This window comes from Ruditapes philippinarum, unplaced genomic scaffold, assembly GCF_026571515.1.
Source record: "Ruditapes philippinarum isolate M1 unplaced genomic scaffold, ASM2657151v2 ctg358_1_1_1_1, whole genome shotgun sequence".
NCBI lineage: Eukaryota > Metazoa > Mollusca > Bivalvia > Venerida > Veneridae > Ruditapes > Ruditapes philippinarum.
In genome coordinates, this window is record NW_026866557.1 from 204,996 (window position 1) to 221,328 (window position 16,333).

The 16,333-nt window shown below is 32.4% G+C and overlaps 2 protein-coding genes across 2 annotated transcripts; one reads left to right on the forward strand and one right to left on the reverse strand.

Annotated features, from left to right (window-relative positions):
• Window positions 1-2,570: 2,570 nt before the first annotated feature.
• On the reverse strand, window positions 2,571-5,334 carry LOC132732901 (meiosis-specific protein MEI4-like). Its single transcript, XM_060719430.1, has 4 exons — window positions 5,073-5,334; window positions 4,523-4,771; window positions 3,314-3,723; window positions 2,571-2,947 (listed from the first exon to the last, which is right to left on the reverse strand). Exons 1-4 carry the CDS (start codon window positions 5,092-5,094, stop codon window positions 2,612-2,614), a joined length of 1,017 nt encoding a protein of 338 aa, XP_060575413.1. The 5' UTR covers window positions 5,095-5,334; the 3' UTR covers window positions 2,571-2,611.
• A 567-nt stretch (window positions 5,335-5,901) lies between these two features.
• On the forward strand, window positions 5,902-14,958 carry LOC132732880 (uncharacterized). The gene is made up of 3 exons (XM_060719407.1): window positions 5,902-5,986; window positions 10,575-12,994; window positions 13,478-14,958. Exons 2-3 carry the CDS (start codon window positions 10,578-10,580, stop codon window positions 13,902-13,904), a joined length of 2,844 nt encoding a protein of 947 aa, XP_060575390.1. The 5' UTR covers window positions 5,902-5,986; window positions 10,575-10,577; the 3' UTR covers window positions 13,905-14,958.
• The last annotated feature ends 1,375 nt before the right edge of the window (window positions 14,959-16,333 follow it).

Here is a 16,333-nt window from a genome sequence, read left to right on the forward strand (position 1 = left end):
GTACAACACATTCAACTCAAAACTTGACATATGGATACATCAAAGGAATGCGCAGGTCAAGTTCAAATTTGGTCATGGTTCGATGATTTTTGGCAAGAGTTATGCCCCTTTTACTTTGAAAATAATATGAAATTTTCAGTTTCCGTTCATTATCTCCCCAAAGGTATTACACATTCAACTCAAATTTGACATATGGATATGTCATAAGAAAATACAGGTCATGTTCCAATTTGGTCAAGGTTCGATGATTATTGGCAGAGTTATGCCCCTTTCACTTTGAAAAGGATATGAAATTTTCAGTTTCCATTCATTATCTACCCAACGGTATTACACATTCAACTTAAATTTCACTGATGGATATGTAATAAGAATGTGCAGGTCAAGTTCAAATTTGGTTATGGTTCTATAATTTTTGGCAGAGTTATGCCCCTTTAACTTTGAAAATAATATGAAATTTTCAGTTTCTGTTTATTATCTCCCCAACAGTACAACACATTCAACTCAAATTAGACATATGGATATGTTTTTGGAATGCCCAGGCCAAGTTCGAATTTGGTCATAGTTCAATGATTTTTGGCAGAGTAATGCCCCTTTTACTTTGAAAATAATATGAAATTTATTTTTACTTTGAAAATAATATGAAATTTACAGTTTCTGTTCATTATCTACCCAACTGTGTTACATATTCAACTCAAATTTGACATATGGATATGTCAAAGGAATGGGCAGGTCAAGTTGGAATTTGGTCATGGTTCGATGATTTTTTGGCAGAGTTATGTCCCTTTCACTTGAAAATAATATAGATACATCTTAGGAATAAGCACTCATACTTTTGTGGAAAGTTTGAATTTGGTCGTGGTTCAATGATTTTGGACAAACTTATCTTTCTTGAATGTTTGAAAAATTTTGAACTTTCCGTTTCAGCACTCATACTTTTGTGGAAATGTATGTAGCCATTATTTTGGCTACAAATATGAAATATGCTATTTTCAAAAGGTTAAGACTGAATAATTTCAGTGCTTTGAACATTGTATGAAAATGGTTTGTGTTAACATTGAAAAGTTTTAAGGGCTTTGAACTGCAAATGAAAAAAATAATTTGTGCAAACAAATTTGGAACTAAATATTATAACATCTGAAATTTTGGCTGCATGCGGGGGCATCCGTGGCATGATGACACATTTCTAGTTTATTTTATTATTTTATTGTACATTTTATGATTTATACATGTTATGGAACTCCAATCTTCTTACATAGTATTTGTAGATTTTATACATTTGAATTTTGAAATAAAAAAAATACCGGAAAGCAAATTAGTTGACAATATGTGATTTTTTTCCCACAAGAAATATTGATATAAAAAACCCATCTCTTACACATATTAACCATAATAAGTTAAACTTATTTTCTTGTTAGAACTGAAAAAAAAAATTAAATTCAGAGACACCAGCGCATTTGACTATTCTCAGTGCTTGACAGTTAAACATGGACCATGGAGTAATTTTCTTAGTTTGCAAAGGGGAATAACTCACAAACAGTACATGTTAGAATTATTAATCTTGAGTGGTGGCCTACAATTTTGATGCTGAGGACAAAACAATGTTTCAAGTCAATACCTTCAGTGGTTAATATGAAATGGAGTTGCATACAAAATTTAACTGACCCAAGGGTAGCAATGATATTCCATTTATTCATTAAATTGTTGATAAAAAAAGCAAAGCAAATTTACTGTTGACTTGCCATCCAACAGGACGGTTTTTACTGTGTAAAAAAGCAAAGCAAATTTACTGTTGACTTGCCATCCAACAGGACTGTTTTTACTGTGTATGAAAAAAAGAAAAAAACTATGATTGGAAACTTTATCATTAAAATAACCAACTAAATACATGGAGGACATAAGTAAATATTGCTGTTTGATCTTCCACCACCAGTAAGTTTGCAACAAATAATGAAACATAAAAATAAAGTTAATATTCCAAAAAATGAATGACTATTCATCTGGAGTCAATAGTATCTACTTTGATAGTGTATTACAGTTTTACAAAAAAAGGACGATATTTCAAGTCACTTGAAAGAAATCATGCAGTTTCTTTCAATAACAAAATTTGTAATATTTTTTTTTATTTCATTTTCTTTTCACTGTTTTATGGCCATTTGTCACATAAAAAAACATTCTTTAAACAGAATTCGTAAATAATTATTATGAAAAGCAAAAATCGTGGGCATTTCTATACTCATTTTCATGGTGACAATGCATTTAAAGGAACATTATTCCTCAGAAATGAAGAAATATTCTCTTCTTTAGAAATGGGGAATAATGAGTTTTATAATGTTTAAATAAAATTATCACCTTAATTAAGACAGTAGAATACCTGAAAGTTAAGTTTACTTCTCATAAGTAGTATTTTGGCCTCCATACAAAATCATTTAAATTGTACTTACTGCCAAAGAGCAACAGAAGTAAAAGATGGTTCAAGTAATTGGCCAATGTGTAACTTTTTAGGAAACTAAACAGGACACAAAAAATAAAAAGCTTTTGAGAAATGAAAATAAAATCGTTTCTGAGGAAGAATATGCCTTTTAAAAACAAAGCATTTTTTTGTCTACATACATCAAGTCAAAAGAGAACATAGTCTCCAAATTGCATGTGCAAATAATGGATATTGATCTGTAATATGTAGCAAACTATTTTCCAGTTTAGTTCTAATCACTAGTTTGTCCTCACTTGTCAGGTGTCTGTCACTTTTGCATATACACTTTTCAGCTGCCTTTATAATGTAATAACTATTACAGAACTTAGAGCTGTCTGGAAATTCTTTTTCTTGCACACATTTTCGGAGAATGCTCGAGTAGCTAAGGATAGCATCAGAGAGAAGCTGGAGGAACTTAGGTATCAGCCTTCTGCAGTCACTAAATGTATACAGTAAGTTGCACTTTCTCTTTTGCACCTGAAAATAAAATAATTTAGTTGATTAACTTTTCCAGAACTCTCAATAGTTTTCACATAAACACTGTTCAAACAATGTTGTATGTTTCAAGCACAGACAATAGCATTCTTTATATTGTATTTCTTTTAAATCTAAAAATCAAAACACTTCTTTTTAATAAACAGGTTAATTACCATTAAATTTCAACTAAAACAATCGTACTTTTCACATAATACCAAAATTAAAACAACTCATTTTGAGTGAACATAAATGAGCATGCATATTTCTTGTGAACAAGTAGTTTTACATACTTTTATCAAATGTTTTTGTGTATATTGATGAACATTAATTTTGCTCTTGTTTGGGATAGATATAGGCAATACATACCTTATAATCTTGATTTTCATATGACATGATTTCCTTTATCAAATGGGAATACAAACTGCACACTTCTTTTAGAACAGTGTCTGAAATATTTTTCTTATCTACAACAGTATTAACAGTCTGGACACATTGTTCTTGGACATTCCATGAAATTTTACTGTCTCCTATGTGAGTTTGCATTATAACCAGACTGTGTATCAAACTTTGTTGAGTTACATCTTGCATAGATTTATCTGACTCCAAAATTTTGGAAGCAGACTGAATATTGATCACATGGTGCAGAAATTCAGTGTGTTTAGCCAATGAAAACTGAACATCAGCAAGTGTTCCAGAACTGGTTCCCTGTAGCAATTCAGCATTTCCTGAAAGTGGTGGTGTTGGAAACAATGACTGACTGGTAGAAGGTAAAGAATCTGTAAATCAGAGATAAAAAGTTGAATCAAATATATATGAGTGTCCAAAAAGGTCAGTAAAAGGGTTTAGAGATACCTGTAAAAAATTCTCAGCCTTTTCCTTTAAAGATCCTGTTATACAATTTTTTATAATGCTCAAATGAAGATTTATCAATATTGTAAGTTCCAAAAACCATTATTTACAAAGATATAACCAAATATACATTTCATGTTTAATAAGAAATTTATTTTCTAAAAAGTCTCAGTTAATTTTTTCAATAAGAAATGAATGCATATATTTTAATGATTACATAATGCGGACAGATATTTGCAGTACATATTTTACATATTCTTCGGTTTTTGAAAATTGTTTTAGAAGCATAGTTAATAGTTATATACATGTACAAAAGTTCACTTTAGTGTGGTAACAAACTGAACTACAACATACAGGCTTTTTAAAATAAAAGCAAGAGCGAAATAATCATCCCTTAGTCATTGAGACTATTTATTTAAATGCAAGCTGTTGTGTCACATTACTAAATTGCTATTCAGAGTTATGCAATAATTGCAAAGGACTGAAATAAAACAATTTAATGATATGCAGACAAAAGATAAGCACACCTAAGTTTATTTAACTAGCTTATAATAGTATTCAAGTTATCACATAATCTTTTAAAAGGAATTTTGAATATTACCATTAACATACCAACTGTAACTTTGGCAAACAGAAGGAGGGCAAATATTTACATGCTCCTAAATTTATGCTTTTAGAGGACTAATAAACTTTTCCAATAGTGGTCAACCAACAAATTTTAATTACCATCTAACATTTGACTGTTTTGTTCATTTGCCCTTTCCGCAGATGGTTGCACGTGTGTGCTCATCATCAATTGCTGTTTCAGGTGAAGTATTTCTGTACCAGCTCTTTCACATTGCCTTTTCCAGTGTAGCTGACTTGTTCTAAATTTCTCACATAGAATTTCAGCATATCTTCTTCCACTTATGTCTGGTGGTTTGTTCTTAATAATTCCAATAGCTATTGCAACTTTCATGGCCTGGGGAACATCATCTATAAAATTATTATAATATCATAAATCTATAGGCTATTTTAAAGACTACAAATAACGTTAAATAAAATGCTTTATTTTGCTTATATGTCAGTAGGATCTTATATGTCAGAACAATCAAAATGGGAGAGAAATGGACTCCAACTGCATTCACAACATCCAGTCACACAATGTAACATGGTATCAGTGAGTTGCATGGACAATGGACAGCACTTGGAAATTTTAATGATCTATTTCAACGAATGTCTTTATGAATGAAAAATAAAATTTTACTTTAAAGCCATTCAAAAGCACATGATTTACCTATTTCTTGATATTTTTCCATTCTTGTTATTAAAATTGTATTCCTTCAAATTTAAATGAGCGTTTACAGACTCTGAGTAAAGTATTAAGTTTTACCGCGCCAATTTTTGAAATATGACATTATGACAGAAGTTTATAGTTAAATCGACAATGGCCATTATCCGCCAAATGGCAGAGTTATTACTGATTATAATAGCATTTTTTATAAGTTTTTTTTTTCTGGATACAATTCTAGTTTGAGAATCGAGGATGCAGTACAGATCAGCAGCTAGACGCTTGAAAATAGATGTGCACAGCGTGAAAATATAATACGACACCGGTAAATTTGACCTTTTCGAAAACCTAGCTAAACACCGTTTTCCGGTACGTTACCGTTTTAGCTCTGGGGAATTACACCAAATGAAGTACATAACACATTTACGAGATATGTCTATTTTTCTATCATTATTTAACCGTTTAAGGTGAAATAAATTGATGTTTTTGAAAATTATCAATATTCGTTTAATATCTATTACAAATTATTAAAAAAAAAAAATTGTTTTTAATGAAAATCAATAAAATTCAAACAGACGTAGTGGAATCTTCGATAGTAAATAAGGCTATTTTCTGCGTAAACTTGTGTATTTACTTTATTTTTTATGGAATTATTCATACAATGATATTTAATTATTTTCTTATAAAGAAATAAGTGTTTTATTTCAGTTTAATTTAAAAAAAAGGCCGAAAACATTGACTTCGCTATTACACTCCATTACGTGAATTCCCCAGAGCTATGTACAGAAAGTACCGGAAAACGGCGTTTAGCTAGGTTTTCGAATTCGTGAATTCTAAAATTACCAAAACTTAAGTTTTTATTTCAGAAAAAAAAGGCGATTGTTGCAGTCATAATTGATGGTAAAGATTTTAGCAATTCAGTAAATATTTACTTACATATTTCTTTATGATTGCGTTACCGTTACTCACATTGATTTCGCTCAAATTCTCTGAAATTATTTTCCAAGAACTGGACGGACACAAAAATTATTGCACAACTAAATAAATCTGTAATAGACATGTAGGGATTTGATAAATAAAATTTTTCACACCAAAAAAATAAAATAATATGAAATTAGACGGGGAAGTCGTTAAAAAATTCCTTTCATTCTTTCCGTTTAAAATTGTCATTCGGTATTACATGCACCGCTTCCGTTTTCACTCGGAACACTCAACATTTAGTATTTATCCGAAAAGTTGAGATTTGTTCCGTTATCGGAATACCCCGCCTTTTATCATTGAGTTACATTGTAAATGGCGTCGCCCGACTAGAACTGACACTGAAAATTTCATTGATAGGTATAGAATTCTATATATTTTTTAAATGTTTTTTATTTGATTTTCTTTTAAATATACACGTGTAGTCTATAGCCGGGCAAGCCAAAGCCCGGACCCACTTCGCGGGCCCGGTCTTTGCCTTCCCCTTAATAATAATAATAACGCAGATATACTTACCTATGAAAACTGGAGGAAAAAAAAAAAAACTGTCAAAATCAAGAAAATATATCGCATATTACAGGAATTAATAATTTGATACTGATCCAAGAGGTCTACAGTTTTTTAGTAGTTCATTGTTGATTTTCAACGGTATTGTTGTTTCTAAAACATGCTGAGTGATGTACTTACTATTCAATTGTGACCCAACTGAGATTTGGTATTTATTATGTTTTAGAATAAGTCAAACTATTTTGATGTGCCAAAGCTGGGACGATATCTTTCTGTCCCAGGCCAAAGCTAGATTCTATGGTATTTTTATTCTTGGTCAGAATCTTGCTTCAAAGGGAGATATTGCCAATACACAAAATGCCACCACAAAGTATCTTGTGGGCGCAACTTAATTATCTCATGGCCAGGACTTAGTAACTCATTGCCACGACATAGTATCTTGTGTGCACCACTTGAGTATCTCATGGCCACAACTTAATAACTTTTGGCCACCACATAGTATTTCAAGGGCACCACTTAATTATCTCATGGCCAAAAGTTACATATTATCTTGTGTGCACGAGATAGATAAAAATGCACAAATGTCACCTTTGTGCCACTGTACTTTTGCAGCATTTTTTTTCCTTATGTATATGAAACCGAAAAACGACACTGTTCCCAATAGAAATACACAGCAAGTTACTGATCTAATGACTTATAAATTCCCAAAGTAACACTGACAATTTCCTCAAAAATCAGCAAATTTAAAAGTTAACAAAAAAAGTAATGGCCATTTATCAGGGCTTGAGCTAGGGGTTGACTTGGGCTAAGAAGTCGCCTTCAGCTGAACAACTTCGTCTAAAACAAACTTAAAGTGATATATAGGATAAAAACCAAGTATGGCCACATGAGCGATATTCGTACCCAGTTCATACCGTACTTTAAGTGTTTCACACCTAATTATTAATTATGTTATATGGTTATAATTATGATAATCATTTTTTTTTCAATCTCAAGTAGCAAAAATAACTATCAAAGTTAATAATACTTTTTATACATAATTTTCATGTCTCCCTGGATAAAGGAAATTTCCAAAGAATATTTTGTATCTCAATGTAAAATTCCCAATTTGAGTCGAACCAATGCATTTTTTCCCCATCTGTCTGGTACCAGCACCATTCCCAAAGCAGGAGGAAAAAAGCACTGTTTTGTCACTTTGTGTACAGGTGTAAAATGCATACAAACCTTGTATTTAATGTCAATTTATAAATTTATAAATGGCTTACAAAAGAAATAGATTTTGAAATCTATAAAAAATCTACATTTTGATTGAATAAAGTATGTAGATTTCTTTGCGGTTAAGTTTCATGATCCAGTATTAACAAAAAATATGATTGTAGAATTATCCATTAACAGATTATCAGAGTTAATACATGTATCTAATTTTGACTATTGAAACTGGAAGTTTTTGTATAGATTGGTTTAAGGAGGAAACATTGGGTTGATTTTCTGCAAAAATAACTACATGTACCTGTATTTTTGTTTAACTACAGTATTAAATGTCAAGGTGTTTGGATATTAGGGATACCCAAAAGAAAGGAAAAGATGACTTGTTATTATGATCCGGTGCACCGTGGTTAAAGTTCTAAATGTCACTCGGTGCAACTCTTGGATGTAAAACTCAAGAAACTGTTGTAACGGCTTAATCACATTTATGGAAATTTGTGTAAAACTGTATTTTTTTGCAAAACTGAATTTTTGTGTTGCCACCATGTAATAGTGGTGACATGTAGGGATCACTTCTGCATCATCATGTGATTTTTTGTGTTGCCAGCTGCACAGAAGTTTGTCTGGTCTTCTTCTCAGACACTTCTAGTGGAATGATCAACACCATGTCTAGTTGTGCAGTGCATCTCATCAACATTATTTTTAAAGTTTGTCTGGACTTCTCTATTATACTACTAATCTAATTTCATTTAAACTTTACAGGATTGATCAGTAGCTCAAATTCTTGTGCATATTACACAGGTTTTTAGGTTGAATGATTATTTGCTGAGTTATGGCTATCATGAGGTGACACATGTGATCACTGTTTTAATTATTTCTTATATAAATATAAAGCACCTTTTTGAAAAGTAGTTGACTGTCATTTCATGCTTTGAAAATATAGATCCTACTGTAATACTAGGTATTGTATTAATTAAGGTAGGAATGTTTATTTATAATTATTATTAATTCAAATGCAATGCATATCTTGCATATCTATTATTTGGCCTTCTATATTTACAGATGGTGAAATAAAAATACATGTACTAAAAATAGAATATTTTCTGAAAATACAATGTGATTTTACCCATTAGTGATTTTAAGAAACAGATGGACTTGTTTTGAAAATTTAACATTTTTGGTGACTACTGCTACATAATTGTGGACTGTGTTTTGTATTTTAAAGGGTATTTTGTATAAATTATTGGGGGTTAAATTGTAATAACTTATACATTGGAGAGGTAATAGGTGCATATTCTATATTAAACCAGTTTAAATAAACTTTATCTTTATACATTTATATTAGTCTTAGGCTTATGTTGAAATATTATTGTTTGAAGATTTTTATTGACCCACCAAATTACACAGCATATAAACAAAATCACTGTACCATGTCTTGTGAGCCTTTGACCAAGACAGGCAATAACAAGTTCCTGCTACTTCTGATTGCTGTAACTTTTTCGGAGCCTGTGTATTTTAAATTGAACCATTTCTTGCACACTTATCCATATCATGTGAATTAAACCTTTGGCCACGCTTAATATTATTATTGGACATGTTTTAATCTTGAGAAAATAATTCATCATCTTTATGGACAGTTTTAGAACATTTATCAACTGAAAAGTGAACAGTGCAGACCATGATCATACGACACCGCTAATCTTGGTTTGCACTGATTGCATGTGTAGATTGACTGCTACCTCGGTGGTCGAGGGGTTAGAGTCGATGACTTCTAATCCAGTTACCTCTCTGGCGTGGGTTCGATTCCAGGGAGATGCTTTTGGTAGTTTAGCGTTGAGAAAGGTAGTCTAGTACTGGTGTAACTCTTCAGGAAGGATGGTTTGGAAACTACCCGCCTATATGACTGAAATACTGTTGGGAAAAGGCGTAAAATGAAACAAAAAACAAACAGCTACCACCAGCTGAGGCCAAGGGATAAAATTCTGTTGATTTGAACATAATGTATTTCTGCTAAGAGAATTAAAATGATTTTTCCTCCTTCTTTCCATGAAAGGTTGTTACTAAGCTTAAAGGATTAAACCCTTATATTTAAAGTAACAAAAAAAACAAAGATGATGATTACATAGTGATAGTATAATTGCTGTCGCCACACAGTCATGTTCCCCTTTTGGCTGAGGGTTGTGTAATATACAGGTTGAGGCAACAGAATTGCAGTCACCGTTTAACCCTGAGTGATTGTAATAGGTGACTAAATGGGTTAAATGCATCTTTAAGCTCCAGCAGGTGAGGTTGGTTTTGATCCCTGGTGTTGCTAAGAGTTTGTAACACCCCAGGTTAGTCAAAATCCTATTTCCTGTTGTGGCGGCATATGGCCTAAACTGTGTTGGTGGGTTGGTAAACAAAATACAACACAACATCATCACACATGTTCAATAATGGTTTGTTTTATGTTCACACTGGAACCAACTGGGTGCTCCACATTTTAAAGTCAATAAGTCTGCACTAGGCACATTTTCCATGTTTTTTCTCCTCAAATATTCATAAAAACAACAGAAATGTGTCATTCGGATATTCTTATAAAAGGTTGTTAGAAAAAAGATGTTTATATAGTTCTAAGTATCAGACTTAGAATAAACATTTATATGAATTTAATCTCAGGGATTCCTCTGGGATCCCTGGTAAAAACAGTTAGTGTTGAACCCTGAAGATTAATAATATTTTGTTCTTGAACAAGTAATTATCTGATATATACATGTACATGTAATTTATAGATATATATCAATAATAAAACTTCAATATTCCTATTTTATTTTTCAGAAAATGGATGAAAGCATATTTGAAGACCTTGAAAAATTATTTGAGGAGTGTGATGATGTTGTGAATAGTTTTAATAAAACTGTTGCAGATGAAGAGCAATTAGTTGGTTCACAGAGTGCAAATGAAACAATACTTTATTCAGATGGTGATAATGAGGTTATTTGTAATAATAAGGTCAAAGTCCTTGATTCTGGAAAGATTGAACATAAGACAGAGGTGCCAGAATCAAATGTCATAAACAAAAGCATATGTCACATTGCACAAGTAGAACATGAACCAGATGGTCACAAGGAAGAATGTGAAACTGTTGAACCAGTTATCAAAAAAATTGAGAGTGAAATAGAAGTACATGGATCCAATATTGTCAAGATTGGAAGTGAAACAGGAGATATTCATAAAACAAAATGTGGAGCAGTCGATAAACCTGATTTAAGTGAGATTTCTTTGAAAAAATGTTGGAAGAGAAAGCAAGAGGAGGAAAGTATTAAGGATGTCTCATTACTTCATGAACAGTCTAGTAAGGAAGAAGGGGAGTGTACTGAAACTTTTGTGGAAGAGAAATCTCTTGGGTGTACAATGGAAGAAAAGGTAAAGAAGAAAAAAACTGGACCAGAGATTAATTATTCTTCTTTTATAGACTCTTCTAAGGAAGACGGGGAATGTTCAACCACAAGTTTTGAAGACAATGAACTTGAAATAACTGTTAAGGAAGCCTCCCCTTCAAAGATGACCAAAGTTTGTTCCGGTACTTACAAGGAAAACAAAGGTATGCTGGTATTTAAGCCGGTGGAAATAAATTATGAACAGGAATTGAATATGTGTAAAAATTTGAGAAAAAGGAAACGATCACTGTCTGAATGTAATGAGAATACTCCTAAAAGACGACACTTGTTGATAACTGACTGTGAGGATGCATTGTCCCCAATAGGCTGTGTACCATCAAGTGCTGACAAAGGAAGGAACATACTTGAAGTAGCTGATTCACCAATGATTGAATCTAAATTTAGATTGCAAGAAACAAAATTGAATTTTCAAGAAAAAGTTGTCTCCAGTAGTACACCATTAAGCACATCACAAAAACCTTTGTTACCATCTGAAGGAGCATGTGGCACTCCACTTGCTGCAACAAACTCTGGTAAACAGAATAAGTTTGCAAAGAGAGAGATTCTTAAAGTTGTAGAACTGTCTGATTCAGATTCTGATTTTCATGGCTTTAGTGATGATAATGAAACAACTGATAAATGTCAGACTGTGGATGAACTTATTGCTGAGATAACACAGCTGTGTGAAGATTGTGAGAAAACATTAGAAAGTGAAAGAAGTGATTATGAACAAGTAGGAAAAGGACCTGATAAGCCAGTCAGTAAAATTCAGTTAGATGAGCTTTTAGATGAATGGAAGACAAAGAGTTCACAAGAAAGTGGTACAGATTCTGAAGATGACGAAAAAACTCTTGTGGAAGATGTGAATAAAGATAGCCAGACCGAAGGAACAGAAACTGCTGAAAGTGATATAGAAAATTACACAGTGCTATCAGCTGTGGGTTCTTATAAAAAAGATGAAAATGAGGATGACAATGATGAAGACAAGGTTGGCAGGTTTAAAGGTGAAGTGACAGTTTCTAGAATTGAGGACGAAAAAGGCAATGAAACTAATAGGGTAGTAATTGATATGATTTTGTGTGATAATGATGATCAAGAACTACAATATGGAGATGACTTACTGAATCTAGATGACTATGATGATGAAGGATTTGTTGATGAGAATGTTTTAGAAAAGTCACATCTTACCAAAGATTTGAGTACGTCTGTGAAAGCTCAAGTGACTGTTGAAAACAATAACAATATTCAGGGAAAACAAACAGCTAAACAACCAGACACCCTGTTAGAACTCATACCCAGTCTTGAAATAGAGAGGAAGGACAATGTAGATAGTATTGGAAAAGCTGATACAGATATAAATGAAAATGTTGTGAGAGGTTTAGATTATGCTGCTTTTGACACATCTATATATAGGAGGAATGAGAATACTACCATTGAAAGAGAGATATGTAAACGCTGGAGAACTCATGGTTCTGCTGACCCAGATGTGAACCTGACTGTAGCTTCTACTAAGCGTAACAAATGTAAAAAAGCAGGGAAGAAGCCGGAAGCTGGGTACTTGGAAGGGGACCATGTGGTTTGTACATATCTTTACGAGGAAGAGATTTTATCAACATTCAAACGCTATGGAAAAACTACAGGACAAAGTGATTTATGCTACATGACACTAGACAATTTATTGAACAAACTGTACAATCAAAAAGAGATTCTGGAAAATATGAATAAGCAGTCACTGATAGATATAAAGCAAACTTTGCAGTGGCAACTGACAGGGACCAAAGAACGACACATGGAGGAGATGAACGCTTTAAGATACAGGTAAGGCCAACCTAAAAAAGTATTGTTTTGCCTCCTGTGTATGTAAGGTATATCTTAAATTTGGTGGTAATTTTGTTAATTTAAGCTTAATAAGAGTTCCATCTTTGATGTGAAGTTAATTTACAAGAGTTTAAACTACAAACTTTTGATTATCTTCCAAATTCTTGTTGACCATGCCATTGACTGCCTTAAACCAACTGGTTTGGTTTGATTTTACCTGCATTAAAATTTTATTTCTTTGTTCAGGCTTTCATTGCCTTACTGTTTGTTCGTTATCTTACACAATGTCAAATTTTGATAGAAATTGTTCATAGTATCTTAATATTGAATTGAATTTTGAAATGGTTTACAATGCTTTAAAGTATTTTCTTAAATTGAAATTAAATGTTGCAAAGCAATATTAAACGTTGATCCATCTCTTTATTATAATTTATTTGTTGTTGAATATTTAGACTAATTATCAAGTGTACTGGCTTATTTCAGGCAAACTATGGAAGATGATCAGTTCAGGTTTACTTCTAGGATTCAGTTCAATCCAATAGAGTTCCAAAATAGAATAATGCAGCTACGACAAGATCATTTGTTCCAACAAGAGAGATTGAAAGAACATCACCAGAAAGAGTTTTGTGCAGTTCGTGCTCGAGGACTGGATATCTTAAATCAAGAAATTAATCGGCACTCTGTACAATGTGAACCAATAGGTCAGCTTATAGAACAGCTAGAAAAACCGGAAGCTTATGCTTCGTTGTCGCCAAATAAGTACGGACCTCCGATTGTGGTAAGCCTCAGAAAAGGTCCCTGTAGGGCAAATAACGGGAAACATTCTTCTGTACCAGTTTGTTTGTCAGCAGGAATAGCTCAAGCAGTCTCATTGGAAGATGATCTTTACGACCATTACTATGGTTACTAAAATGGCAGCTTGAGAGGAAAAACTGGACATTTTACTGGTTATTATTTTTGACAGTTTGAGAAAGTTCAAAATTACATTTTTAGGAGGGATTTTATCTGTAGAATTTGAATTTTTTTTTAGCTCACCTGTCACAAAGTGACAAGGTAAGCTTTTGTGATCGCAATTCGTCTGGCATCCTTCAGCACATCCGTCTGTAAACTTTTACTTTAAATGACATCTCCTCATAAACAGCTAAGTCAATTTAATACAAACTTCACAGGAATGTTTCTTTGGTGGTCACCCTTGATAATTGTTCAAAGAATTAAGTTCCATGCAGAACTCCATGGCAACTGAAAGAAAAAACTTAAAAAATCTTCTTTTAAAAAAACCCAAAGAACTAGAGCTTAGATATTTGGCATGAAACATCTTACCAGGTTTGTTCAAATAAAAGCCCTGGGGTCAAAATGGCCCCCCATTGGGGTGCCATTGATATCCCTTATATTTATATAGTAAAAACTTTTAAAAACCCCAAAGAGCTAGAGCTTAGATATTTAGCATGAAACATCTTCCTGTGAGTGTCTGCCAAGTTTGTTCAAATAAAATCCCAGGGGTCGAAATTCGGCCTGCCCAGGTGGTTCATTGATTTTCCTTAAATGTATATAGTAAAGTATGTACAGTCTTCACGAAAAACTTTAAAAAGCACAGGACATTCGGGCCAGTAAAATTTCAAATCTTACTGGACCTGGTGATTTTTAGCCGGACCAAATACATAGATAGGTAATAAATTGATTGGTAAAGGAAAACACTTTATCATGCTTCCCTTGATAATTATGAAAGAAGCATAATACTTCTTGTATTCTGGGCCATATGTTGACAGCTTTTAAAAATCTATAAGGACCAAATGTTTAGGCAAAATTGACTAGAATTGAACATGAACAATGCAATTTGCTTCAAACAAATCACTTTCACACAAAATATTTACTTAACTTAATAATCACAAAATCGAAGCTAAATAAGGACCATAATAAACAATGGTTTAATTTCCGTAACTGTCTGGTGCGGTACGAAAAATATCCAAGAAAAAAAATGGCGGCCTCCATTACTCAATACAATTTAGACATCTCTCGCTGTGTTTTGAACGTTTAAAACAGAATTGATGGGTTTCATTTGCAAAAAAGGCAAAAAGATCAATCTTTTAGAGAAACCTGCTTCATTATTTTGATGAATTTTTCTTATAATATTTTTTCATGACAAAAAATCTACTGGCCCGTTGGACCACCAACCTTGTAATAATCACCGGACCGATGCTAAATTTAGTGGCCTCGGGCCTCGGACTGGCATTAATTTCGAAGACTGTATGTATATAGTAGTCATGGAGAGTTTTTATATTCAGGTGAGCGATTTCAGGGCCATCATGGCCCTCTTGCTTTATAGATTGCCTGTGTTTTGTAACTGTAATACTTGAGTATTATTTTTAGATAAAGTTTCAAAGTGAGTTGAAATTAACTTTGTTCAAGTGATAAGGACTGTCTATACTGTTTTCAGTTTTACAAAAATATTTTTTGACAGCATGTTTTATTCCTAGTCAGAATAAACCTTTGTAGAATGTTTTCTTGCTTATGACGCCAGTATGGAGCAAGGCCAGCCTGCACATCTGTTCAGTATATCTAGGCACTTTACTGCTGGCCACTGTTTCTTAATTTTATCAAATCGTTACATCAGAATCCCTCATGTTAATAAAGAACTGTTCCAAATTCAGTGCAGGACAAGTCAATTGTACATGTATAAAATTTCAGTGTGGCTGATTGTTATAGCTATTTCCCATAGATAAGAATTTAAAAATGATGTAGTAAATTTTCTGAACATTATACAGTGCATTATCCATAAATACTTATACATTCTTGGAAAAAAACGTTACGGTTAATATGCCAAGTATGCATCCATTTCATAAATATTTTTTGTATCAGTATAAGTACACCATTAAGCAATGTACCCCTAGCAACCAGCAAAATCTTGAAACAAATAATTATAATTTTTAACTTTGTATTTAAAACATGCCAGTCTTTATTTCATGCTAAAGATGCATACATTATTAAAATTAGCTTATGTGAACACTTTTAAATACGGTAGGTTTACCTAAATATATATGAAAATGTGGATAAATTTCCTGTTAATTCTTTCATTGAATTAATAAATAATGTTATACGGTAATAAATAATAATGCATTTATAGTCTTTAGGCAAATATGTTCAACTGATGTAATAAAGTATCTCAGAAATATAAAAATAGAGGAAATTTGTTTAGATCAGTGTAAGATCGGAATATACTAAATATACTAAACTAAACAAATTTTCTTTTTATTATATGCAAAGAAACGTTTAAAAAGATATTTTAACCTAGTACGTCAAAAAGCACGTCAAATAATAATACAACGTGATGTCATTTAGGAC

Excerpts from the sequence above, each read along its gene's own strand:
- LOC132732901 (XM_060719430.1), bottom strand. The coding sequence starts at position 5,094 with ATGGAAAAATATCAAGAAATAG. Across the intron at positions 4,772-5,072 it reads GGAAAAATATCAAGAAATAG|ATGATGTTCCCCAGGCCATG; the intron begins GTAAATCATGTG and ends ATAATTTTATAG. Across the intron at positions 3,724-4,522 it reads AAACAGTCAAATGTTAGATG|ATTCTTTACCTTCTACCAGT; the intron begins GTAATTAAAATT and ends TCTGATTTACAG.
- LOC132732880 (XM_060719407.1), top strand. The coding sequence starts at position 10,578 with ATGGATGAAAGCATATTTGAAGACCTTGAAAAATTATTTGAGGAGTGT. Across the intron at positions 12,995-13,477 it reads ATGAACGCTTTAAGATACAG|GCAAACTATGGAAGATGATC; the intron begins GTAAGGCCAACC and ends GGCTTATTTCAG.